This window comes from Rhinolophus sinicus, chromosome 3, assembly GCF_057876585.1.
Source record: "Rhinolophus sinicus isolate RSI-liver-muscle chromosome 3, RSI-T2T, whole genome shotgun sequence".
In the NCBI taxonomy this organism is placed as follows: Eukaryota; Metazoa; Chordata; class Mammalia; order Chiroptera; family Rhinolophidae; genus Rhinolophus; species Rhinolophus sinicus.
This window is the reverse complement of record NC_142503.1, coordinates 183,631,158-183,656,543: the sequence shown is the minus strand read 5'-3', so window position 1 is coordinate 183,656,543 and position 25,386 is coordinate 183,631,158. Positions and strand designations below refer to the sequence as shown.

Below are 25,386 nucleotides of genomic sequence, written 5' to 3'. Positions count from 1 at the left end.
TTCCCTGAACTGGAAACCACATGTTAATCCAGCCCATATTGCTACTATTTTCCTTCTTTTTATTAAAAATAAAAGACGGTGGTTAAGGAGATACTGCAATAAATTCCACACACATAGGTCAGCCACTTATGCTTCCTCTGTAATTGAGACACTACATCCAGAGATCAAGTCTGGCCTGTGTCTGGCAATTGGTACATGAATCACAGATGCATAAGCATTCAGAGACCTGAAAATTGAAATGCAAAAAAAACGGATTTCCCTGGCAGTGACAGTGTTTCAATATTGTATAAACTAACCTCGTATGTGTTCTTTACCACTGTGAGCGAGGTAAGAAGGTTCTCCCTCTTTTCTAATAAACACACTGATCCTCTCTCCTGCTATAAATTCAAATTTTACGCTTGGTTGGAAAAGGCATCTAAGACACTTGATTTCGCTCAGCAAATAATATGATTCTGAATCTGTGTTTTAAAAATGTCTCCCTCTCAGAGCTAAAGAATACAGAGCTATGGAGGCCCAAATGCTGAAGTCTTGCGTCTCAATTCTCTAATTAGTATGTCTGCTGTGTTGCAGTTATGGCTTCTATGCCTTGAATTTGTGGCTTTTCTGTTTTACAGGAGTTACTGTCAGGGAGATGTCTCCCAAAAAGAAATACTACTGTTAGTGGTGGCGGGACCAAATATACGTAACGGTGTGGTTGGTTCCTACATCTCTACTAGAATTTTTGAGAAGCCTTTTCCAGCTGGAGGGGGGTGGTGTGAGGGCTGAAAGCAAACATTAGAAATACGAAAGTAGAAAAATTAATAGGAAAGAGCTTCCAGTGATTAAAATTTTCGTTCTGGCCTTTCAGGTTGAGGAAGTAAAGAGAATAGGCATAAACTGTGGGAAATTTCCACCCGCTTGGAAAAAACAATAGAATAAATAATTCTTAGCCATGAGATGAGAGCCCAGGGAGTCACAAGGTCAAAGGATCCTGTCCCATTTGTCTGTGGTGACAGCCTCCCCCTCCAAAAAAGGAATGCCTCACCCTGAAACAATAGAAGTGTCCCTGGGAAGCTGAAAAGGTACATGCAAAGAGAATTTTTAGAAATCACATCTTTTCAGAAGTACACCAGTTGTTATGCTATATTTTCCAAATTTTCCTTAGTGAGAGTGTACCCCTTTTTAAATTCATTGTATACGAATAGATGTATAGATATATAGATATAAATTAGAAAAATAAATTTAAATGAAGGAAATACACTGGGAGTGTGGAAATGGGTGAATTGTCACCATTTGAAGGTGTTAAGTTGCTCACATTTTTTTTATAATGTGGGGCATTATTTTGTCCTGCAAGTCATACCACTTCCTGACGTATCTGCTCTCTAAATTTACAATCTATAGAGAAGTACCCCGTGTCAGCAGTGCCTGTCACCCACCAAAATCCAAGCCCCTGCTCTATGAAAGCAGAGTCAGCCCTCAGCCAACAGTTAGTTACTTGGCTGCCAGACTGTGCCAAGCCCACCCAGCGTATCCCTGTTCCTGGCGGCTGCCCCTGGCAGTTGGAGACACCCACGTGCCCTCCCTTCAGTCAGCAGACATGAACTTGGGATGTTTCTTGTTTAGGAGGGGCCTGCTTCATGAGGATAACGTGGTCATCAGCAGAGTCTTGCTGCAGCCGCCGCCCCTGAAGCCCACTGTGGCGTCTAAGTGTTTGGCTGGGTTGTTTTGGTTTTATGCTTGTGTGTCTGTTTTGTTGGGGGAAGAGGGAGGGGAGGGATTCTTAGAAAAGGGAAGGAGATATCCTCCCCGTTACTGAAAACGGAAATAAGGAATTATCAGTTCAGGGTCAGTAGAAGCCACAGTGCCTGGTTTCCTTCTGCTGCATGCCTCTGGAATGATTCTGTTTTGTTTGGAAAGATCTAAAAGTGACGTGAGCTGGAGAAATTGTTGTAGGGGGAGCTTTGAACAGGGAGTCCAGAGGTCCCCAGGGGACTCACCAAGGGGCTTTGGGAAAGATGTCTGTGAGGCACCTAAAATTATTATAAATAATGTTGCGTGTATGTGTATTTTCTTGGAGACGAGGGTCTCTGGCTTAAATTATATCTCAAAGAGATCCAGAAAGCCACACTTTTTCAAAAAAAGATTAAGAACCAGTCCCAGGGGAAGTTTGAGTTGTGCGTCTTGGCCCTCGCCCTGACTAGAGAACTCTTCCCGATGGATGACATGTGTGTGAGTATGTAGTGGAAGTATCAGTATAAGTGTGGAAAACATCTTAGGTGCATCCCCAGAAGCCCATGCTGCAGAAAGATGAAGAAGTTTCCAAGTGCCAGAAACCCAGACATGCACAACCCCTGTTCTTCTGTCTAATGCTTCCTATCTCCTTCCCCTCTCTCGTGTCCTTGAGCTGACCCAGAGCTCCTTTAACTGTATTACCTGAAGCGTTCACTGATTGAAGTGAACACTGATATCGCCTCTGGGTGCTGAGCAAACCAGGTTGATTTTTCCTGCAATGAGAGGTTGAATTTGACTTGACCTCCATGATGGCGACAAGAGAAGGCAATTGTAGTGAACTCCCAGGAGCTGTTTAGCCTGTGCCCAATATGTTAATGTTGACCTTCCCACCCCTGGTTCTTCTTTCTCCTCATATTGTACACTCTCGCTGGGTGACCTATTCCAAACCCTTGGCTCTCAATGACCTGTCAATCTATATTATCAATGCTCATCTCTCTTCTTCTGAGCTCTTGACCGCTCTATTTAACAGGCCCCACAGACATCTCCCACAGGCCCATTAAACTCACGGGGTCTGAAACAGCTCATCACATCACATCCCTACCACCCCTCAACCGTCCTTCCCCCTGAAGTCCTTATCGTGGTGAATGGCACGAAAGTTTATCCAGTTTTCCAAGAATCTTTTTCACCCACCCACCACATCACGACTCCCTCAATCTAAATGAGCCTCAGATAGACTTTATCCCCAGGTCTTGACTATCTTACATCTTAAACGGCTCATGAAAAGCATCCTTCCTCTTTCTCCCTCATCTTGCAATGCCTGATCACTATAATTACTAGCTGATCTTCCCACCCTCCAGTCCACCATCCTCATGGCTTCTGGAATGATATTTCCAAAAGACAATTGAATCATGCTAGATCCTTGTTTAAAATTGTTTAATTGATTTCCATTGCCTTTATGACAAAACCTGACCTACTAGGCATGGTCTGCTAGGCCCTGTGTGACCTGACTCCTAACCTTCCCAGCCGCCTGTCTGAATACTGTCCTTCTGACTCATTGCATCAATCAAACTGAATTAGCTGTAGCTCAGAAAACAACGTGCTTTCCTTCATTTCCTCGTCTCTGTATGAACATATTACCTTTATTACAGCTATTCTGAGTGGGGGGCCTTATAAAAAGCTGTTATACTTCAACCTTCTTGGTCATGTGCAACACAGACTCCTCATGCTAGCTCTGCATCACCCCATCCCTGCCTCTTGCCCCATTCCTAACACTAATCCTGAATCTCAGGCTATCCCTGAACTCAAGCCTCATTTCTCCGTCCCGTCATCCCCTTACACTGCACCTTACTCTTAGCTACAGATCCTACTGTATCTCTGATACTTACTGCAGGGGTTGGGGTCAGTGATGCATGGTGTTCGGGGACGGTGTTAGGCACGGGGGAGGTCTGGGGATGGATGTAAGAGCCAGGGATGTCTGTTGCACACTCTTTTTGGTAACAAACCAGTTTTCTATGTTAACACAACTGTTTAGATATGGCTGAGTAAAATGGCATCCTCTAATTGACCATAGGGTGTTGTCCTGTTTTGTTCTTATAGGTGCCATACTTCAAGCTTAGAATGTCCTTTATCCCTGTCCCCAGCTAATTTCTGTTCATCTTTCAAGCCGCTGCCCAAGTATCACTTCTCCTCAGTTATTCTTCACCGACCCAAGACTGGGCTAGGTGTCGCTGTGAGTGCTCATGGCACTGCTGGGTTTTCCTGGGGTAGCCCTAATCATGCTGTGTTGTGATTGTCTATTTATTTGCTGGTCTCCCTGTCTAAGGCAGGATCTGGGTCTTAGTCCTCTCACTATCCCTGGAATTGCACTAGAATATGCCTATCAAGAGATGTTCAATGAATGCATGATAAAACGCTTTTGTGGAAGTAGTGTTTACTGGCTTGGTATTTTATTGGTATTTTATTTTGTTGGAGAACATGTGAAAACCACATAGGGCTTCAGACAAGTTAAGTCTATTTCCCATCTTCCAGGTATTTTCAAGGTCTTTGCAAATATGTTTATATTAATCCCAAGTTAATAAATGCATGGAAAGCAATTGCAGTTTTGCTGTGGTCATTCAGAGAATTTGTGGCAGGGCAGATCCCAGGAATTACCTGTTGGCCCCTCCTCTGAGGTGGTTCAGGTTGTGCCGGGTAAATTCCAACATGCTTCCTCCGTGAAGCTTGTCACTGGGATTAACAATATGTAAACTTGTCATTTTTTGCTTTACAAAGCTATATTAAGAGCCATTCAACTTTAAACTGTAATCATGGTTTATTATTAATTCCTTGCAATTGGGTTCCCGGTCCAGCTGCTTGACTCTCTTCCACTAATGCTTGAGGCTTTCCTTCTGTGTAGCCAGCCCTGAACTTTGGCAATACCGTGAGAAAAAGGGCATAGACATCCATCCCTCTGGGAGCTAGGCTCCAGTTAACTTTCCTCAGTGCTAGCGCTGATGATCCAATGTCTCTTTACAGCATTTAACACTAGAGAAACCTACCTTCTTGAAAATTCTCTCTTGCCTTCATGACCCCAGAGGCCTCTGGTTTTTCTGTTTCTCTGTCTGGCACTCTCACCTTGCTCCCCCACCCCCCTTTTTCCCTTCTCACCTCCCCCCTGCCCTGTAGGCATGCCATCTCCAGTTGTCAGCCATCTTTTGTCAATCTTTGTACTTCCTCTATTGGTCGCCTATTCATTCCTTTAGTTTCATATATCATCTTTTTTTGCAAGGCTCTGAAATCTAACTTTTTACCTCTAATTTTTCTCTAGGCTCTAAATCTACATATTCTCCACCCACCCTCTTTTTCACAATTCTTGGATGTCAGCATATCCCAAATTAAAACTCTTTTCCTGTTCCCACCCCAGTTAATTCCACACTCCTTACATCCTTAGGATATTTCCTGGGACCTTTTCTGCCCTCAATTCAGCTGCCATCGTCCTAATCACCCAGGCCTAATTGCTATTTCTTATCGCTGTTGTTTCTTTATTCTGCTGGATGAACAATAAGCCCAAGGATTCCTATGTGATACGAATTTACTTTCATCTTCTTTCCCAGTCAAGGTTCTCTTCTGAACCTTCAACATTTGCATGGAAAAAGGGTTTTTTATAGAAAGTAACCTCACAGGGTGATCTGATCATAAATTCCTAACTGGACAGGTCATGGTAGGTAGTCATGCTCCTGGCATATAACTTCTTTAGTAAAAGGGTTATCTTTGCCTTAACCAAGCCCCGTCCATTGTTTCTGTGCATCTAGGTTAACACACCTTTGAAATAAGCTGTAACTACCCTCAAGATAGCACATAATCTTGTTAACTATTCTGTAATCCAGTCCTCGCCTTGTTTTCTCCCACCTCCATGTAATCTTCCTTAGGTTCTCATTAATTTCAAATGCATGAAAGAAGCTGCAAAACGTATTCTCCGGAGCATTTGAGATCTTTCTCCTTGGCGTATATCATCCGTTTGGCTCAAATAAACTCATAAAAATTTTCTACAGGTTTGGACATTCTTATGTTGACAAACATTTCCCTGCCTCTCTTTCTCTCTCTCTCTCTCTCTTCTCTCTCTCTCTCTCTCTCTCTCTCTCTCTCTCTCTCTCTCTCTCTCTCTCTGTCTCTCTTTCTGCTTGCTTGCTTGCTTGCTTTATTTCTTTTTTAAAATTTTTATTGGGGGATATTGGGGAACAGTGTGTTTTTTCCAGGACCCATTAAGCCCTAAGTCAAGTCGTCGTCCTTCAAGCGGCACACACTCTAACCAACTGAGCCATCCAGCCTCCCCACCAGCAGCTCAGAGGCAGCTTGTTGTCTTCAATTTAGTCATGGAGGGCGCAGCTCATTGGCCCATGTGGCAATTGAACTGGCAACCCTGTTGTCAAGAGCTCACGCTCTAACAACTGAGCCATCCGGCTGCCCCCACCCTGCTTTTTCTCAAGTGTGAATGGTGGGGTGGGAGAGCATGTGTTGTTGCTGGGCTGCTGGATTGCACAGCTCTGGGGGCAGCATTCACGTATGGGGGCACCGTTCCCATTGCACCCCATGTGAATGGCGCCTCCTGGAGTTGCGTGGCACAGCACTGTGGGAGTGTTAGGGTGCAAGGTGACATAGAATATTGGTGAGGTCTTCCAGGAGGGAGGGACACTGAAGACTAGAGTGGCAGGGAAAGAGTTAAGGGGAGTTGGCAGTTCAACCCAGGAGGAAAGTTTCATTTCTTTGCAAGAAGGAAGGATGGGGAAATAGTTTTTTTCTTTGCTGTCTACCTGGGGAAATAAAGCTCTGTTTTCTAGACAAATCTACATTGTGCTAACTTCATAGTAGAACCACCCACCGAGCTTGAATCTGTGGCCCAGAGCTCTATTTTCCTCTTAATTCATGTTATTCTTGGTATACGGAGTGTTGGCAGGAGCTTCTAGAATGAGGTTCCGTGTTCCTGAAGCTGCACTGATTCACTGGGATGGTCTCAGACTCTGTGCTCACAATTGGACTCCTTCAGATACGGTGTCCATATGGCCCAAAGACGTTGGTGACAGCGCTGGTCACACTTCTGCCCCCTATGTATTGAAAAAGCACAGGTGATTTGGACCTATCATCAGTGGTGGGACCCCTTGGCTGGTGGCCTATAGCAATAGTGTCCGTTGTTCAGGTATCCTTGGAGCACCTAGCCAGGCAAGTTGCCCCCTTCGGCTGCACGCTGCAATGCACACTCCACAGACACTGCTCACGTAGCTGACCATACAAATGGGGTCCCGAAGTTGTCCAACGTTGCATCCCTGCCTCCGGTACCTTCTCTCACGAGGCATTTCCAAGCCAGCCAATGCCTGACATCCAGCTGGCCAGCTGTTTCCTGTCTCACGCTGAAGCTTATTCTACCACTTCCTTTTTTCCCCAAATTTTTACAGTCTCCCCCTTTCTACCACTTTCACTTCCTGAGTGCCGTAACCACAGGAATGAAATCAGCAAGTTCTTGCCTTGTTTCTTTACCAGGCTAACTCCTACTTACTGTGTATTAGTGGAAAATAATAATGGTAAGAGAGAACATTAATAGAGCACTTATTTATTATTCATTGTGGTAAAAGTCTAACATGCAGCTTTCTCCCCCATCCTTGTAGGAATCTCTGAAACCATTGGGTGAAGTTCACATTTAGAGTGTTTGAGACATTCCCATGATGCAGTTAACAATGGAGGAGAGTTGGCCTGCCTGACTGTAGAGCTCTGTGCTCTGAATCAGTGTGATGTTCATCTTCCTAAGACCCAGGGTATATATAGCCTCCTCCAGGAAGCCTCCCTAGGCTTCCCCACCCCACCCCAGCAACTGGTGGTCATCCTTCATAGTAATCCATGTTGTCATTCAAGTTCAGAGCCTCTTAAAAGTGGTAGACAGAGACCTAATGTTCCTTCCCATTTCTGAGATTCCCAGGATATTAAATATTGAAGCAGTTTCATAGTCTAGTTTGAAATCAGGGAGTGTGATACCTCCAGCTTTGTTCTTCTTTTGCAAGACTGCTTTGGATATTTGAGGTCTTCAGTGATTATATATATGTTTTTGGATTATAGGTTCTAGTTCTGAGGAATGACATTGGTATGTCGGTAGGGAATGCGTTGAATCTGTAGATTGCTTTGGGTAGTATGGACATTTTAATGATATTAATTCTTTCAATCCATGAGCACAGTATACCCTTCCATTTATTTGTTTCCTCTTCAGTTTCTTTCTTTAGTGTCTTATAGTTTTCAGTGTACAGATCTTTCACCTGCTTGGTTAAATATATTCCTAGGTATTTTATTCTTTTTGATGTCCATATAAATGGGATTGTTTTTTTTTAGTTTCTATTACTGATCATTCATTGTTGGTGTGTAGAAATGCAATGAATTTCTATTATATATTAATTTTGTATCCAGCAAATTTACTGAATTCATTTATTAGGTCTAATGGTTTTTTAGTGGAATCTTTAGGGTTCTCTCTATATAGTATATCATCTGCTAATAATGACAGTTTTACTTCTTCCTTTCTAATTTGGATACATTTTATTTCTTTTTCTTGTCTGATTGCTGTAGCTAAGACTACAGCATTGAATAAAAGTGGTCAGAGTGGGCTTTCTTATCTTGGTCTGGATCGAAGAGGAAAAGCTTTCAGCTTTTCACCATTCAGTATGATGTTAGCTGTGAGTTTGTCATATGTAGCCTTTATTGTGTTGAGGTATGGTCCCTATACATACTTTGTTAAGAATTTTAATTATAACTTGATGTTGAATTTTGTCAAATTTTTTGTGTGCACCTATTGAAATGATCATATGATTTTTCCAAGACAGGGTTAGAAAAATATTATGACCTTTTTTGTATATTTGCATTTAACCAAATGAAAACCTTTAACATATACTTATACACATAGCAACCCACAATGTAATATAATTTTGTTACACACAAGATAACTATAAGAGTTATAAATGATGTTTATTGAACTCTTTAAGCAGAGCTGTTTGGTAATGGGACATGAATTTAAGGTCGTAGGAGGCACATGTTTCAATTCCTTTAGTGTATCCCTGTGACTAAATGCGTGTGTTCATTTGGAAACAAAATTATTGAATTTATTGGAGTTACATTGGTTAATAACTTTTATGTAGATTTCAAGTGTGCAATTCTATAGTATATCATCTGTATACTGTATTGTGGGTGCGCCACCCAGATTCCTTCATGCGTGTGAGGCCATTGGCTAATTGGTCTCTCTGGACTCTGAATTAACTATTTCTCAATCCCTAACATCTAGCGGAGTCAGGGTTTACTTAGCACATTGTAGGCTCTTAATCCTGTTGGTTGGTTGAATGAATTAGTGAATGAAATGTTTGAGAACCGTCTCCAAACTCAAAATGATTTTGGTTGGAATCCCAGCACTACCACTTACTTACTAGTTCTCGGACCTTGATCAAGTTACTTAACCTTTCTGGCCTCAGCTTTTGAGGTCTTTAAAATGGTAGTATTACTAAAGCACTTACTTCAGGCTGATGGGAGGAGCAAAGGAGATGACATGCCTCCTCTGTGGGATGACAAAGTTAGCCTGCCTGCACGTGCATAGTGCTTGGGGCCCAGGCGGGGTGGGGTGGTGGTCTGCGGACATCATTGTTAATAAAGCAAGATCGACTCTAGCTGCATCCCTTTCCTATGCCTTTGCCTCCCCAACCAGCCACAGACATAATGATTTGTAGCCTCCAGAGCGTCTCCAAAGCACTTGACTTTGTTCTCCAGGCCCTTTATCCCTTTTCATATTCTGCTACTTGATTGACAACTGTGTGTAGACTGCTTTTTGAATACTCGTACTTTGTAGTCTACAGAGCATTCACACAGATTACCTCATTTAATAGTTATTCAGAACTGTAAAATTTCCTGTAGTTTTAGGAAATTCCTGCCCTTGTTATGACATGACTGGCACCTGTCCCTCTCCTGCTGATAGAATTATCACCAAAGATATTTGCTTCTGTATTTACTGAGTTCTTCAGCAGCATGTTTTTTTTCATTTATTTGGTTTATTTTTTTATTTCCAAGCCTGGAATTCAAAGAATCTCATGAAGAAAAGTACCTTTACAAACTCTTTTCCTGTTTCCAACTGGACACATCTAGAGTGGCCTGCTTGGTTTAGGACCTCTGCCTTCCATATGCCCTTGTGTTGAAGGGCAGAGCATGGCAGCACTCCCCAACGAGGACTCTCTCCTGATTTCTGTTTCTGTCCATTTGGAGTCACAGGGTCCTAGGACCTGAATGGAGTCTCATCGTGCTGCATCCATATGGCTCAGGCATGTGAGAGCATCTGCCATTCCTTCTTTTGCTACAGTCTCTCACTGAATGACTGGGTATATTCTGTATGATCACTTCACAATTTGTACCTCTAGCCTTGGTCTCCAGATTCCCATGTCCCGTTGCCTGGTTGATATCTCTCATGGTTGTCTAATAAGCATCCCAAATGCATCCTATTAAAAAGAGATGCTTATTTTACTCCCAAATTCTGACTCTTTCCCTCAACCCCAGTCAATGGCAGGATTCTCCACCCAATCGTCACTGTTCCGCTTTACCCTCCTCCACATGGCGTCATCCATCCATAAGTCCTGTAGAGCCTACCTCCAAAATATATCTCAGCTACCTCTTTGACTCCATCTCCATCGCCCCCATCCTGATTCCAGACACTGTCATCTTCTTTTGGTGAAATAAACCACTTTAATTTTTAATATTTCTATTATGTAAAATTATAGTGTAACTAAGTAATATTAGTTTTATGATTTTAAAATTTCCCTGTACATTTATAATCAACAGTAAGAGTATTTAATGTTTTGACAGTAAGTTTTAAAGGTCACAAAACAATCCTGTTTTTCCCATGAAGATTGCTTTCCATAGCTTCAGCTTGCATGGTCTTTTTTTAAGAAAGCATTTTTTATTTTTTTTATTGTGTTAAAATACATATGGTATAAAATTTACCATCTTAACCATTTCTAAGTGTACAGTTCAGTGGCATTAAATATGTTCCCATTGTTGTGCAACCATTATCACCATCCATCTTCAGAACTCTTTTCATCTTTCAAAAATGAAACTCTGTACCCATCAAACAAAAACTCCCCATTTTCCCTACTTTCCCACCTACCACAGCCCCCGGCAACCACCATTTTACTGCTTTCCCTATGAATTTTTCCACTACTTTAGGTACTTCATATAAGTGGAATCATATAGTAGTTGTCCTTTTGTGACAGGCTTATTTCACTTAGCATAATGTCCTCAAGGTTCGACCATGTTGTAGCATGTGTCAGAATTTCCTTCCTTTTTAAGGCTGAATAGTATTCCATGTCTCATATATATATATATATATATATATATATATATATATATATATATGCGCTACATTTGGTTTATCCATTCATCCCTTGATGGATACGTGAGTTGTTTCAGGCCACCATTGTGTTTTGTCTCAACTATTACAACAGCTTTCTAATTGTTCTCTCTGCTTCTATTCTTACCCCTTTTAATCTGTTCTCTACTCAGCTTCTGAAAAGGCAAATCGAGTTTTGTTGCTTCTCTTTAAATCCTTCATTGACTTCTCATTGTGTTTGGAATAAAATCTAAACATCTCAATCTGGCTCACAAGTGAACTGCCTTTCACCCTTATCCCATGCCCGGTCCTCCTTGCCTACACGACTCTCACTTCAGGTGTTTTCTTGGTTTTGTTTGTTTGCTTGTGAATTTTTTCCTATATCAGACTCTTTGTGTCTTTGGTTCCCTCTACTTTGAATACTCTCCACTTCTTGTCCTGTCATGGTTGGCTTCTTCTCTTCCTTGAGGTAGTAGTTAAATATCACCTCTTCAGAGAGATCGTTTCCTATTGTCCATGTTATTTCTTGTCTTAACCCTTTATTGATTTGCAGATATTTTATTTGTTTATAGTTGATTTGTTTCAAACCTCTTTTCCCCTCTTGCATATTAGCCTCTTGAAGGCAGGGTCTCTATCTGCCTCGTTTACTTTTATATCTTGAACATCTATCGGTGTTTACTAACAATTTGTTGGATGAATTAATCAATATCTTATTTAAAAAAAGAGTTTGCGAGTGTATTCCACAATTGGTTCTACTTTTCCTCTTCATTCTTTTTGCTCACTCTTTATCCCACCTCTAAAATATTCCAAAATGTTAACATCCCTCGTTAGGAGCAGTCCTTAGCATGATATCATCATTCCTGCTCTAGAAAACTGATTGGCTGTTCCTTGAACTTCCGATGTTCAAGGAAAGGTATCCAAAGTTGTTCTTTAACTTTTTGCACTAAAAATGATTACCCTGCCAGCCTTCCCCCATGTCTTTAGAAAAGCAACCTAACTTTGCAGTAGCCTAAATAAGCAAGGCAGAAGAATAAATTAAACCTCTGGAGACAGAACTCCATGTAATATGTTCTAAAGTTCTACATGTATAAGTGTGTGGTTTTTTTTCTCACTATTTTGTATTTTGTATTAGTTTTTACTTACTCTGTACTGCGGGTAAAAGTTGATTTAGTTGTAGTTCAGTCTCTTATCCATATTGAGAAACTATTGAAAGAAGGCTATGTCCAGGCCTCAAGATTTTGAGCTCTAGAATAAATTCTCCCATTTTTGCACTACTACGCTGGCACAGCTTGGGTGGCTTCTCTGCCCAGAGTATTACAAGGCTGAAATTAAGGGTCGACTGCTGTTTTCTCACCTGGAACTCAGGGTCTCCTCCAAGCTTATGCCTGTTGTTCGCAGAATGCAGTTCCTTGTGGTTGTAGGACTGTGTCCCCTTTTTCTTGCTGGCTGTCAGTTGGGTACCACTCTTACCTCCTAGAGGCTTCCCTCAGGCCCTTGAGCTTCATCTTGGCCTCCTCTGTCTCTGCAGTGGAGAACCTTCTTCTCACACTTTGAATTTCTCTGCCTTCCTTTTCTGCTACCAGCCAGAGAAACCTCTGCTTTTAAAGAGCTCATTGATTAGATTAGGCTCACCCAGATAATACCTTAATGTCAATTGATTAGTAACCTTAATTGCATTGCCGTTCAGTGAGACATAGTCATGGTAGTAACACCAGGGTATGTGGAGATCTTGGAGCCACAATTTCTCTCCCCTGTTTTATAGCTAGAATCACACTCACCTGCATGTATTAGAAAACTTGATTATAAGAGCTTAAACAAAATATTTTCTTTTCACATGACAATAAATATAGAGATGAATGATTACTGATACTGGTTTAGTGGCTCAATGACATCAAGGCCAATGACTGATTCTCTTAGCCTTTTCTCATGGTTGTAGTATGATTAACGTAGCTCCAGCCATCGTGACCATGTTCAAGACAGGAAAAGAGAGAAAGTGAGAAGGATTAGGGAGGTATGAACAATATCTGTTATATCAGTTGGGAATGCAAAAAACAAAGACAAAAACACCTTTCAAAGCTTTATTTTTTACTGTACTTCCATTTATGTTTCATTGGCTAGAACTTGGCCAAATGGCTACCACTGGGTACAAGGGATGCTGGCAAAGCAAGAGTAGGAATTATAGTGATTGGTTCAACCAATAATGATCCATCCTCTGGTGCTCGATGATGACAGGAAAGGAATGTTGGTGACACAGTTAATGCATCTGTTATACCTGTTTTCTGTAAGACAGGATGTGGTGTCATAGGATAGAGAATTGTGATCCTGTTCCAACTCTGTCATGGTTAGCTGTGTGATCTTAGACTAGTCAAGCAACCTCTCTGAGCCAGTTGCCTTCTTTATCAAGTGAAAGAAATGTCTGCTTTACTTATCTCAGTGTCATAATAAGAAATGAATTGAAATAATCCATGAACTTCTTTGAATCCTGGAAATATACACTAATTGTAATTTTTGTAAGTATTTGGTATAAAAATAAAACTGTATTTTATTGATTCTAAGAAATACATATATATATAAGGATTTAAAAATATTTTATAATCTCTGAAATTAGATGCACTTTACAATCTATGGCATTTTAACTTGAATGAAATATAATAATGTTCTTCTGAGCTTCTTAGAAAGTGTTAGGGTTATGCCCAGGAAATACGGCAACCACTGGGACCCACAAGACTCTTACAGACTCTTAGGAAACTGATAGTCTCATGATGGTACATCCAAAGTGATAGACTCGTGACTCTAAAATGTAGATGAAAAGAAATTACCCACAGCAACTCCCTGCCTTCATACAGGCAAAATATTAGCATCTCTATTCTAGATATGAAACTAAAGTAAACCAAGATGAGTTTGCCAAGATGGAATAAGCCAGTAACTTCTAAGAGTTCAAGTACCAGAAAGTGTTGTGTTCTGCATATTTTAAAGCTTGACCTTCTACCAGAGTCATTCACCGAATGTGACACACTGTTCAGGTGCCTGGGGATATCATTCAGGGTCACTGCCTCAGGAATGCACCAAAGATCAGAGGCAGCCTGTTTTTCATGCCAAGCGTGACTTAGCTCCTTGACTCTGAGTGTGAAACCATGGAGTTGGATAGCACAGCCATCGGGATTGTTTATTTTGAAGAAAAAATCATGCAATAGAATATTTGTACTTATAACCTTGGGATATACATACATGTATTCATGTACATATATATGTATTTATTTATATGTGTGTGTATGTGTATATGTGTGCATGCATGTATACACACCCAAATAATTTGACTTTAGAGGGACCGAGAACAGACATCTAGGAATAGGGGATTATGGTGTGTGTGATTAAAAGAGAGAAATAGGGTGGAGTTACTTAATGGAGAATCATGCGTAGATACTATAGTTGAAACACAACATATGTTCCTTTTGGAATTCTTTCTCATATGTGTTTGTTTTGAGGCTGGGGTGTTCATTCTACTTACCAATTTCCAATGAAAGAAGAGTAGGCAGTCTTTTTTATTTTTAAAGAATGAAATATTTAAATGAAAGACAAAAAAAAAATGCCAAAAAGATAGGAAAAGCAAACAACCAGGATCACTCCACTTTTCCCTTTCAGGAACATCAGGAACATTTCCCTTTCAGGAACATTAAAGAAACTGTTAATTAAAATGTGTGTGTGTGTGTGTGTGTGTGTGTGTGTGTGTGTGTGTGTCTGTTCTCCAGTGAATTCTGTTCAGGTGCTGTTAACGTGAACTCTATTTTTTCATAAAGGGAAAGAATTTACAAGAAGGAAGAGAAGCAGTGTTCCAAGTCTTTAATCTGATGTAGGTTTTTGTCACAGGGTAATTGGGCCCTCCAGGCTTCTCTTTATTCTGAGAATTTATGAAGCAAGTAACATGGTTACTTTAACTTCCTGAATAAACTTTTATGATTTCTGAAGCACACTATACCAGAGGTCTCAGAATATAAAACCATGCTTGATATTATTTTGTATCATTGTACTGTGCACAATTCTGAGAGCATAGTAGATGCTCAGTAAGTTTGTTGAATATCTTGTTTTAGAAGAAAGCTAGAAAAAAAAATACATACAATCCATGCGGTTTCATTTTTCTCATTCTTCCTTTTTTTCAGTTTTCCTTTTGACATTGAGATGCTTGACCAGGAAAAAGCCTTACTTTTGGGATTGAAATTGGCACTGGGATCTAGTTTAGAATCTAATTTAAGATGTTTCTGCATAAACCCCAAACAGCCAGCCAGATAACGTTTGCCAGTAGCCTCAAAACTCAACAAATGAATGCAGAAATTTTCAAAGTAGCTGTCTAGTTGAATACATATGGCAAAGAGTTACAAGGGGAAGATGTCTAAATTCTCAGATTTAAATAACCCCTTTTGGATCACTAACCAAACAGGAATTATATAGCATAGCTAACCGAACAAAATAAAATATTATCCTAGCTCTGAAGCGGTGGAATTAATGCACGTAGCTACATGAAACCTTTCTTTTTTTCTCATCTGATTTATGAAAGTTCTGTAAAACTTCTAATTAATATTTCCAGGACATCAGTATAAAATCACCCTAATTTAGATGATCTGAACTGATCTTTTGTCTCTTTTTAAAAATAAACACAAATCAGAGAGGAGCGTTTCCGGGGGAGACTTCCAATTCTGGCTATAGCTGGCAACAAACCAGTTCTTTTGCAGTAAACAGTCACAAAACTGGATGAAATGTATGAGGTAACTCTTCTCAAGTATTCGTCATCAGAAAGCACAATCCTAAAACTCATGAGGTGAGCCCAAGGATCGCCTTGGCTCTCTTCCAGGGGAGAGTTTCCTGACTGCAGCATAGTGTGCTGGAGTCTAAACCAAGCACAGCAGTCCTGCTGAGATTAGGAAACAGAGATCAGAGTCTGGGCGACATCTGGAATCTGCAGGGCAGGGCACTAGCAAGGAGAGAGTTGCATGGGGAAGGGTGTCTGAGTGTACCCAGGGAATTCTTGGCTGGGCTGAAGTGCACATGTACAGACTGAAACCATATGAGATTTACCAAAAGTGGTGGCTCCAGGGTTAAGAATACGACATAGATACCAGAGGTCAAACAATACTGGGGGACATTGGCAGTCCATCCTAGCTACCATGGGAAGACCTCCTTAATACCCTATTAACACCTCAAGCATCCAGAAAAGACAGAAAAAGTCTGTGTCTTAGGGGTAAGGTCTGTGCTTTTGAGCAGGGTTGGTAATTTTCTTTTTTTTAATAAAAGGCTAGATACTAATTATATTAGGTTCTATGAGCCATGGGGCATCTGTCACAACTACTCAACTCACTACTGTAGAGCAACATCAGCCACAGGCAATGTAAATGAATGTGCTTAGTTTTGTCCCAATATAACTTTATTTACAAAGAAAGGCAGAGGGCCAGACTTGGATTGTGGCTGTATTTGCCAGTTCCTACTCTAGAGTAAGGACTACTTTAAACCCACCCTAACAAAGCCTCAAACCAAGGCTGTCAAGATCTCCAGGGGTGATCGAGTTTGGAAACTGAGCCTTGTAGTAGTTAAAGAGGCTTGGCAAACACCTTTGGTTTTTCGCAAATCCCTCCAACAAAGTAGAAGACCAAGCCTACACAAGATCAAGATAAGCAGGCAATTTGAGTACTGACGAAAATCAACTGTCTGCAGAGGAAGATAAATGCTGAATGTCTTCAATACATCATCACCTATTATTAGATTTACAAAAAAAATAAGAAAATATTGCCCATAGTGAAAAAAAAAGTCAGTTTTTGTATTTACTAACCCCCAAATGGCTCAGATGTTGGATTTGGCTGACAAAACCTTTAAAACAGCTATTATATTCAGAGAACTAAAGGAAAATATTGTCATAATGAGTGAATATATAGGCCGTCTCAGCAGAGAAATAGAAACTATAAAAGAATCAAATGAAAATTCTAGAATGGAAAAGTTGAGTAACTGAGAAGAAAAATTCACAGGATGAGCTTAACAGGAGAAAGAAGGTAATAGAAGAAAAAATAAATGATCTTGAAGATAAATCAATAGAAGAGATAGAGAATGGGGGAGAGAAATATTTGAGGAAATAGTAGCTGAATTTTTCGAAGTTAATGAAAAAATTGACAGACAAATTCAAGATACTACACAATCTTCAAGTAGGATGAGTTATAAGAAAACCACATCTAGACACACTATAGTTAATTGCTGCAAACCAAAGATAAAATATTGAAAGCAGTTAGAAAAGATGTATTATATGGGGAAATAAGAATTACAACCAATTCCTCATGAGAAGCAATAGCTACCAAAAGGCAAAATACTGAAGGGAAAAAAAGTCAACCTCAAATTCTATGTTTATTGAAAATCATCCTTCAACAACAAGTTTGAAATTAAGAATGGACTTTTTTAGAGCAATTCTGTCCAATGCAAATATAGTGCAAGCCACATATGTATTATTTTCAATTATCCAGTTGCCCCATTAAAAATAAGTTAAAGGAAACAGGTGAAATTAATTTTGAAATACATTTTATTTAACTCAATATATCCAAAATATTATCATTTCAACATGTAATTAGTATAAAAATTATTAAATAGGTTTCATATATATTTTTGTTCTTTTTGAAATCTCGTGTGTATTTTACATTGAAAGAACAACTCAATTTGGACTAGCCACCTTTCAATAGTTACCTGTGTCTAGTGGCTAGGATTGGAATTGGATAGCACAGTTTTAGATCAAAGAGAAACAATGAACATGTTGCCCTATATCCACGTTGTCTACCAAGCTATCTTATACATAGTGTTTAAATTAACCTTCCTAAAACATTTACCTACTCAGAAGAGCTACCTACTATGTGGTAAAACAAGTTCATTTGTTTGTTCATTCATTCATTCATTCATTCATTCATTCATTCATTCATTCATTCAACCATTTACTCAACAAACATGGACTAAATTCCAGACCCTGTTCTAAGAGTTGGAGGCATCCACAAGATGTCCTTTTCTTCAGGGAGCTCATTGGCAGATACCACATTAGCAAACAAGTTCATTATCATTTGATAAATGAGAAGATATGAGGGATAGGGGGCAAGTGGGATTAGTGGGAGTCAAGAAAGATACCATATATCAAAGTTCTTGGTTGTAAGCAACAGAAACTGACTCTAACTAAAAAAGGGGAAAGAGTCTATGGCTGTGAGGAGCCGTTGAAGAGTTTTTTGTGTTTTTTTGTTGTTGTTGTTTTTAAAGATTTTATTGGGGAAGGGGAACAGGACTTTCTTGGGGAACAGTGTGTACTACCAGGACTTTTTTCCAAGTCAAGTTGTTGTCCTTTCAATCTTAGTTGTGGAGGGTGCAGCTCAGCTCCAGGTCCAGTTGCCATTGCTAGTTGCAGGGGGCGGAGCCCACCATCCCTTGCGGGACTTGAGGAGTTGAACTGGCAACCTTGTGGTTGAGAGCCCACTGGCCCATGTGGGAATCGAACCGGCAGCCTATGGAGTTAGGAGCATGGAGCTCTAACCACTGGGCTGGCCCGAAGAGTTTTTAAGTAGAGCTGTGGCGTGGGCATTTTTAGGTTTTAGGAAGATAACTCTGGCACAGTAGATTGGGTAATAAGTTGGAAGGGATGATGCTGAAGGCAGGGAGAGAGATAGGCTAGTCATAGTCTGAATGCAAGAGATGATGAGGGGCTTAACCAAGGTATTGGCAGTAGGAGTGGGAAGGGTAGTTTGAAGAACTCAAATTCATTGTGAAATTTAGAGCTGTCAGTGTTCCAACCCTTCTTTTTCCAGTGCATTCAATACCACTCCCATCCTCTTCAGATAAACAGAATGTAACTGTCAACCTACATGCCCTTCCTGCTTCCCCTTTTAAAGATGTCTTTGCTTCTCCACTCTTTTCTGAGGCCTCCCTTCCAATTTAAGGTATAGCTCATGACCACCTACTGCTCAAGCCTTTAGTAATCTTTTGAAGCCCTTACTCTCTGCTGTTATGGTTTTGATGGATAAGCTATCACAACACGTTAGGGAGCCTATTGTGTTGTTATTTGATGTTGCTGTCATACCTCCCTACAATTTACTGTAAGCTACTTGAGGCCAGTGATGCTGTCTTATTCTTCCTTGAACCCTCAGGCCCTAGAATGGGCCCAGCACAGAGTACCCAGAATGCATTCCTGACGATGTTGACTTTTGGGACATATGGACGTCCTGTGGTGGCCAATAGCTTCCATCACCAAACTTGCTCAGTAGAGTCTGAGGAAAATTAATCTCCCCTAGGCACATTTCTTGAGTCCCTCTCCACTCTTAAACCTTCAGCAGCTTCCCTTTTCCCACTGAACTCCTCTTAGCTGTTAAGGCCATCAGTCCTCTCTCCCCACATTTCCCCAGTAGATACCTCAGCTCTCATCAGACTGAACTCTTCACGGGCCCAGAAACAAACCCCACAAAGATCTGATTTTTAATCTTCTCTTATACTGAGCATCTGTCCCAAGGCTGTTCTTACTCTTCCCTCCCAATAGTCCAGAATCAAGGATGTGCTTCAGATCTAAGAAACCTGCCCCGTCCTTTGTGGTTCCAGCCCTTGCAGATCTCTCTGTAGCTAAACAGCATTTCTGGTGTATCCTTCAGCAGGCAGTTATTCCCAGATTTATTGTGTTTGCTCTTCTGTGTATCTTCATCTCCCCAGCTAGATCATAGACTGCTTGAGGGTCACAGTCTCCAAGGATGCCTGATGCATTTCCAGACACACAGGGCTCTTGAATGCATATAAGGGGACTGAGAGAAAATACATCTATTTCTGTGACTCTCATCAGCCAACTGCATTCACTCCCAAAGTTAGTGTGTAAGGGATGCTGACAAAGAAACTTCTTTCTGAAATGGCAACCTGGAGACTTCAATGAAAGTTTTAGTGTTTCTTGGTCAACCCCTGCTGCAGATAGTGAGTCACTACTCATTTGTGGTGATTCTAAGCCTCACTTTATGATTCACATTCTAAAAATGGGGTGAGGTTTTTAGAGAGAAACCAATTCCAGTGTGAATTTAGCCTCACAATTATTGGGTTCCTCTGTGGTTACCAGCTGCTAGCACAGCGCTCCTTGGGGTCTGGCATCTCATGACTTATTGGGTGATGTGGCTGTTTCATGGCAAATACATAGAATCCATTTCACAGGGTTATGATACGGGGTTCTCTGTAATGAGTTTGTTCCACCAGGCTTTCTTGGGACTACTCATTCTCTGTTACCAGCACATGTCTGGCTCTGGGTTGGTTACGCTAAAGAGGGTCGATAAATTGGGGCTCGTCTTTGATTAATACTTTCTGATTAGTAGTCTTGGTTTATCAGCCAAAGTGCACCTGTATTTGCAAAAAGAATGTTTAGCATTTGACTCTGCATAGTGTTTAAGGGAATTGCTCTAAAAATGACTGAAAGGGGAAGAAATCACTAAACCCAGCATGTGTAAATGTCAGAAATGGGGTGGTTTCATGAAGTTTGCATTCTAGTCCCAAGTCTTCCACTAATGACCTGTGTGACTTGGGGTGAGTCGTTTAGTAACAACACTGGTGGCTGTGGCTGACATTTATAAAGAGCTTGGAATGGGGCCTGGCACATGGTAAGCCCTCTGTGAGGTCACCTGCTATTATCGTCATTGTCATTGGTACCGAGAGTTTGTTGCTCCCAGTACTAAGCACTTGGTGTATATTACTGTACTTTATCCGTAAAATTATGAAGCGAGTTTTGTTGTTCTTGCTACATGTGAGTGAACTGAGGCATAAAGACTCTATAGGACTCGAATCTGGACAGCTCAACTCCTGGGCCCATGCTCTTACTCTGTTGCTCACCTGCTTTCCTTGGGCTTCGGATTTCTCATGTGTAAAACCTGAGATCGGGACTATTGGTCTTTAATTCCTTCGAGCTCTAAAGTTTCTAAGTATTTTCCCCATCACCTTCACCCTTTTCCTCCTTTTCTTCCCCAGGCCCCTTCCCCACCCACATTCATCCTGAGCATTTCACTGGATTTGACTCATCATCACTGGGTCTGCAGGATGTTCTCCCCATTGAGCTGTGACGCGATATGTGTCAGACATGGACTTGTGCTGTGGCTTGTTGTTGTTGAACCTGGTTTACATGCTGCTATTGTTAGGAGAGGAAGAATCTGATTCTTCAGTTTTACTGTCGTACCGTGGCCTGCAGCCATTACCACACCGAGTGACGCGAACATTTGACTGGGCTTGAGAAAGGCTTTATGGGAGAAGTCTGTGGAATCAGATCTTTGGGCCTGGGCTCTGCATGGTTCTCTGGTAGATCTGGTTTTGAAGTACTGCACTCCCCAGGCCATTTGCATGAGTCTGGTCCATGGCTGGTTAAGGATCTTAGGTGAGGGACTTGGAAGAGAGATGTCTGGGCTTGGCATTTTCTGTACAGCTTGGGTCCCCTGGCAGATTTCCACATGGAGAGTTTCACAGATCATTTCATTATGGTTCCACTGTAATTGATGTTTGTAAATTACTTCAGTGCATGATAGTCTATATATTCTCTAGTACTTTTCTTGTGGCTGTGACCCAAAGATTAGAGTGTTTTGGCATCAGAAGACTTGGGTTCAAGGGTTGCATCTATCACCTCTTAGCTTGGGGCATCTAGCACATCTGCTTGTTATGGCCGCCTCTGCTCTCGATCATTCTTTGGGAGGGATCTTATTATGGAAAACAAAAAGTGTTCGTTTGTCACTGTCCTGGGATGTGTGAATTCTTTCACCTAGAGGGCTAGAGGAAACATCTTAGGAACTTAGGGCACCAAACAAGGACCTGGAAACAACACAAGTATTGGATAAGTCAGTTACCTAAGCCTAGATTTCTTTATCTGTAAAAGAATGATATTAATACCCGCCTTACCCAACTAAAATGGCTGTTGAATCAAACGAAGTATGGTATGAAATATTTCTGAAAATTATAAATTCTATACAAATATTAGTTGTTTTTAGGAAGTATCATATAACAAAACTGATTGTTTTAATTATGAAAAAATAAAAGCAAAAGCTGTTAATGTTTCTATTCCGATTTTCCCCAGCATAGATTATTTATTGCAGGTAATAACATGTAGTAAAATTTCCTCAACATTTTCTTTTTATTGTGCACCAGTTAGAAGGCTATGAGTTAAATTGTTCTAGACTAAAATGAATATTGTGATTATTCAGTTAATCAGAACTAATATTGCACAAGGTAGACAATAGCTCTTTTGCAGAAACACATTAATTTTGCATTAATTCAGGTTTTATTAATTCATTATGAGAACAAGGTTCAAGTTGTAAAAGGACATTAATAATACAGACAAAAGTATGTCTATTAAGTATCCTTCTACATACATAGAACATAAGTGCAGTGTGAATAAAGGCTAGACTTTTATGTACTAATTCACATTGGCCTAGACTGAAAATGCGTTTAACTCACATTTTTCACAAAGCAAATATGCCCTACCCCCTAACTCCAAATGAACAAGATGATTCCATTCCAATTTTTCTTGATTGATAAACCGTGCGTGGAGATACCAGCTGGACTTTGTTGGGTTTCTGCCAAAGATTTAAATCAAGCTTGCAAAGAGCTACCTGCCTAAGGCAAGAAACTGCACTGATTTAATAGGAAAGCACATGCATTTATTTCACCATCTGGTAAAAGAAAGTGAAAGCACTTTAAGAAATTTTGATTTTTATTTTACAATGATGACATTACATGATAGATAAAAGTGTTTCCAAAATAGAATAATGGGGGACATTTGAGTATCTAATTGCTAAAATTTGGGTGATTATTTACAAGTCTGCTATGAAGGCACAGAGATCTTACATGAAAGGCAGGTGTTTCCATAGGAGTGGGGGCAAGACGGACACAGAAAAGTAAGGCAAATGGAAACCACCCTGTCCTTCTCGTGGGCAGTGTTGGAAGCCCTAGACCTGTGTGGACTGGGGATAATGTGATGGTTAATTTTTATTTTTATTTAATTATTTTATTTTATTTCAATTTTAAATTTTTATTATTTTTAAACACAGATTTCCGCTTGGCAGATTAACCAGAAGCAAGAGGGGCGAGTCTGGCTCCTTCTGAGTGCGGCCTTGGGCAAGACCACCACAACAGACCATAGGCCCAAATCTACCACGCCACTGTACCCTTCCCCATCCCAGACTTTACTCTGGGGTCTGCCGGAGGCCAGCTGTGTGAAGATGACCAGTGCTTTCCTAGCATGACGACCTTGGACCATGTGATCGCTACCCACCAGTCGGAGTGGGTCTCCTTCAGTGAGGAGCCACTCTTTCCTGTCCCTTCTGAGGGTAAGGAGTGCTTTCATTCCTAAGTGAAAAGATTGGCAAAGAACCACGGCTGCTTGTTACAGCTTGTACTTGATCATTCTTTGGGTAGGATTTTAATATGGAAAAAGAGCCAGTTTATTGCTTTCCTGAGATGCAGATTCTTCTACTCAGAAGCCAAGGGCCTGGAAACACCAAAAGTGGCTGTTTTCTTCAAAGGAACGTAAACTTCATATTTACAAAGGGCTCTATACTCTGCTTTTTTGGTTGTTACTCCCTACATCAATTTTGATTTCCCCTTTTTTTTTTTGTTTAAAGATTTTATTGGGTAAGGGGCAAAGGACTTTATTGGGGAACACTGTGTACTTCCAGGACTTTTTTCCAAGTCAGGTTGTTGTCCTTTCAATCTTAGTTGTGGAGGGTGCTGTTCAGCTTCAAGTTGTTGTCCTTTCAATCTTAGTTGTGGAGGGCACAGCTCAGCTCCAGATCCAGTTGCCGTTGTTAATTTTTTTAACAATGCGCAGCCCACCATCCCTTGCAGGACTCGAATTGGCAACCTTGTGGTTGAGAGTGGGAATCGAACTGGCAGCTTTCGGCATTAGGAGCACGGAGTTCCAACGACCTGAGCCCCCAGGCCGGCCCTCGATTTTCTGAATTTTTAAAGCATAGTTGTTAAGAGTGGCAGACTCTAGAGCTAGATTGCTTGGGCTCCAATCCTGGCTCCCCACGGGTGAGTGATGTGACCTTGGGGAGATCACTTAACTTCTCTGTGTGGTAGTTTGTGCATTAGGGGTAATCATAGTACCTATTCATAGTAGTGTGAGGACTAAACGAATTAATATGTGTCAAGCACTAGAATAGTGCCTGGCACATGGAAAGAGCTCAGTAGTTGTCATTCATGATCATGATAAAGATGGATAAATTGACTTCTAGGGAACTGGTGCTCATGGAGGAAGGCCAAGGTATGATACAGGAGATATTTGCAGAGCCATGTCCGCTGGTTCTGTTCTACTGCAGCTGTGACTGCCAACTGAAATCAACCCAGCTTCATTTTACAGCACCTGGAAAGTGTGAGTTCACGGGTGTGCTGTCCAATATGACAGCCATGTGGCTACTGAGACCATGATATGGTCTAATCTGAATCAAGATATGCTGTAAGTGTAAAATACCCATACTGAATTTCAAAGACTCATTAAAAGTTAAGTATTTCATTAACAATTTTTATATCAATTGCATGTTAGAATTTTCAACATACTGGGTTGAAATTTATATTATTAAAAGTAATTTTACCTGTTCCTTTTTATTTATTTATTTATTTTATATTTTTTAATGTGGCTACTAGAAAATTACACATGTGGTTCACCTTTTATTTCTTCTGGACAGCGCTAGAGGCTTTGACTACATGCAGGTGGACTCGTTCGTCTGGCTAGTGATGGGAGGAAGGAGTTTCATTTTTAGGACTTTAATTTTTAAAAAGTTTTCATACAGTAAAATTGTCCACTTTTGATGTGCAGTTGATGAACTTGAACACATGTGTAGATTTATGCAACCACTACCACAATCAGAGTATAATTCTTTTATTAAAACATAATGCTATTTGAAGGCTGGTAAGTGTTCCAGGACCAATAACGTGATACAAAGTCAGGGGAGGAGCCTCTGTGCCCCCTTCAGCTGATCATTGGTGCAGAGTCTGCAGCTAGTAGCCTGTAGCCATGTGTAATTAGGACTGCACAGAGCTTAAAGTCTGAGTTTAAATGTCTCTAATTCAGACAGAAGCTCTCCACTTCAGCCATACTCTCCACCAGTCCCTGTTGTCTTTGGCTTTTCTCTTCTCACTCAGTTATATTTCTTGATTGGTCACTGTAGACATTTTTGTTCATGACCCCCAAGCACTGGAGTAGATGCTGGGATAAGAATTGTGAATCAGTCTCAGCCTCCCCTTATCCTCTACGGACATGCTGAGGTTATAGATTTTACACATTATTAGGAAAGTAC

At 40.7% G+C, this 25,386-nt stretch overlaps 1 protein-coding gene across 4 annotated transcripts in view; it reads left to right on the top strand.

Moving 5' to 3' along the window:
- The window catches only part of STON2 (stonin 2), a 127,173-nt gene that overhangs the window by 10,895 nt on the left and 90,892 nt on the right, over positions 1-25,386 (top strand). For 3 of the 4 annotated variants that reach the window (XM_074327088.2, XM_074327085.2, XM_019731112.3), the window contains exon 2: positions 23,137-23,415. In XM_074327088.2, coding sequence (XP_074183189.1) covers positions 23,328-23,415 — 88 coding nt within the window. In that variant the 5' untranslated portion in view covers positions 23,137-23,327. The remainder of the gene's footprint in view (positions 1-23,136; positions 23,416-25,386) is intronic. The other variant, XM_074327087.2, reaches the window with a different exon arrangement.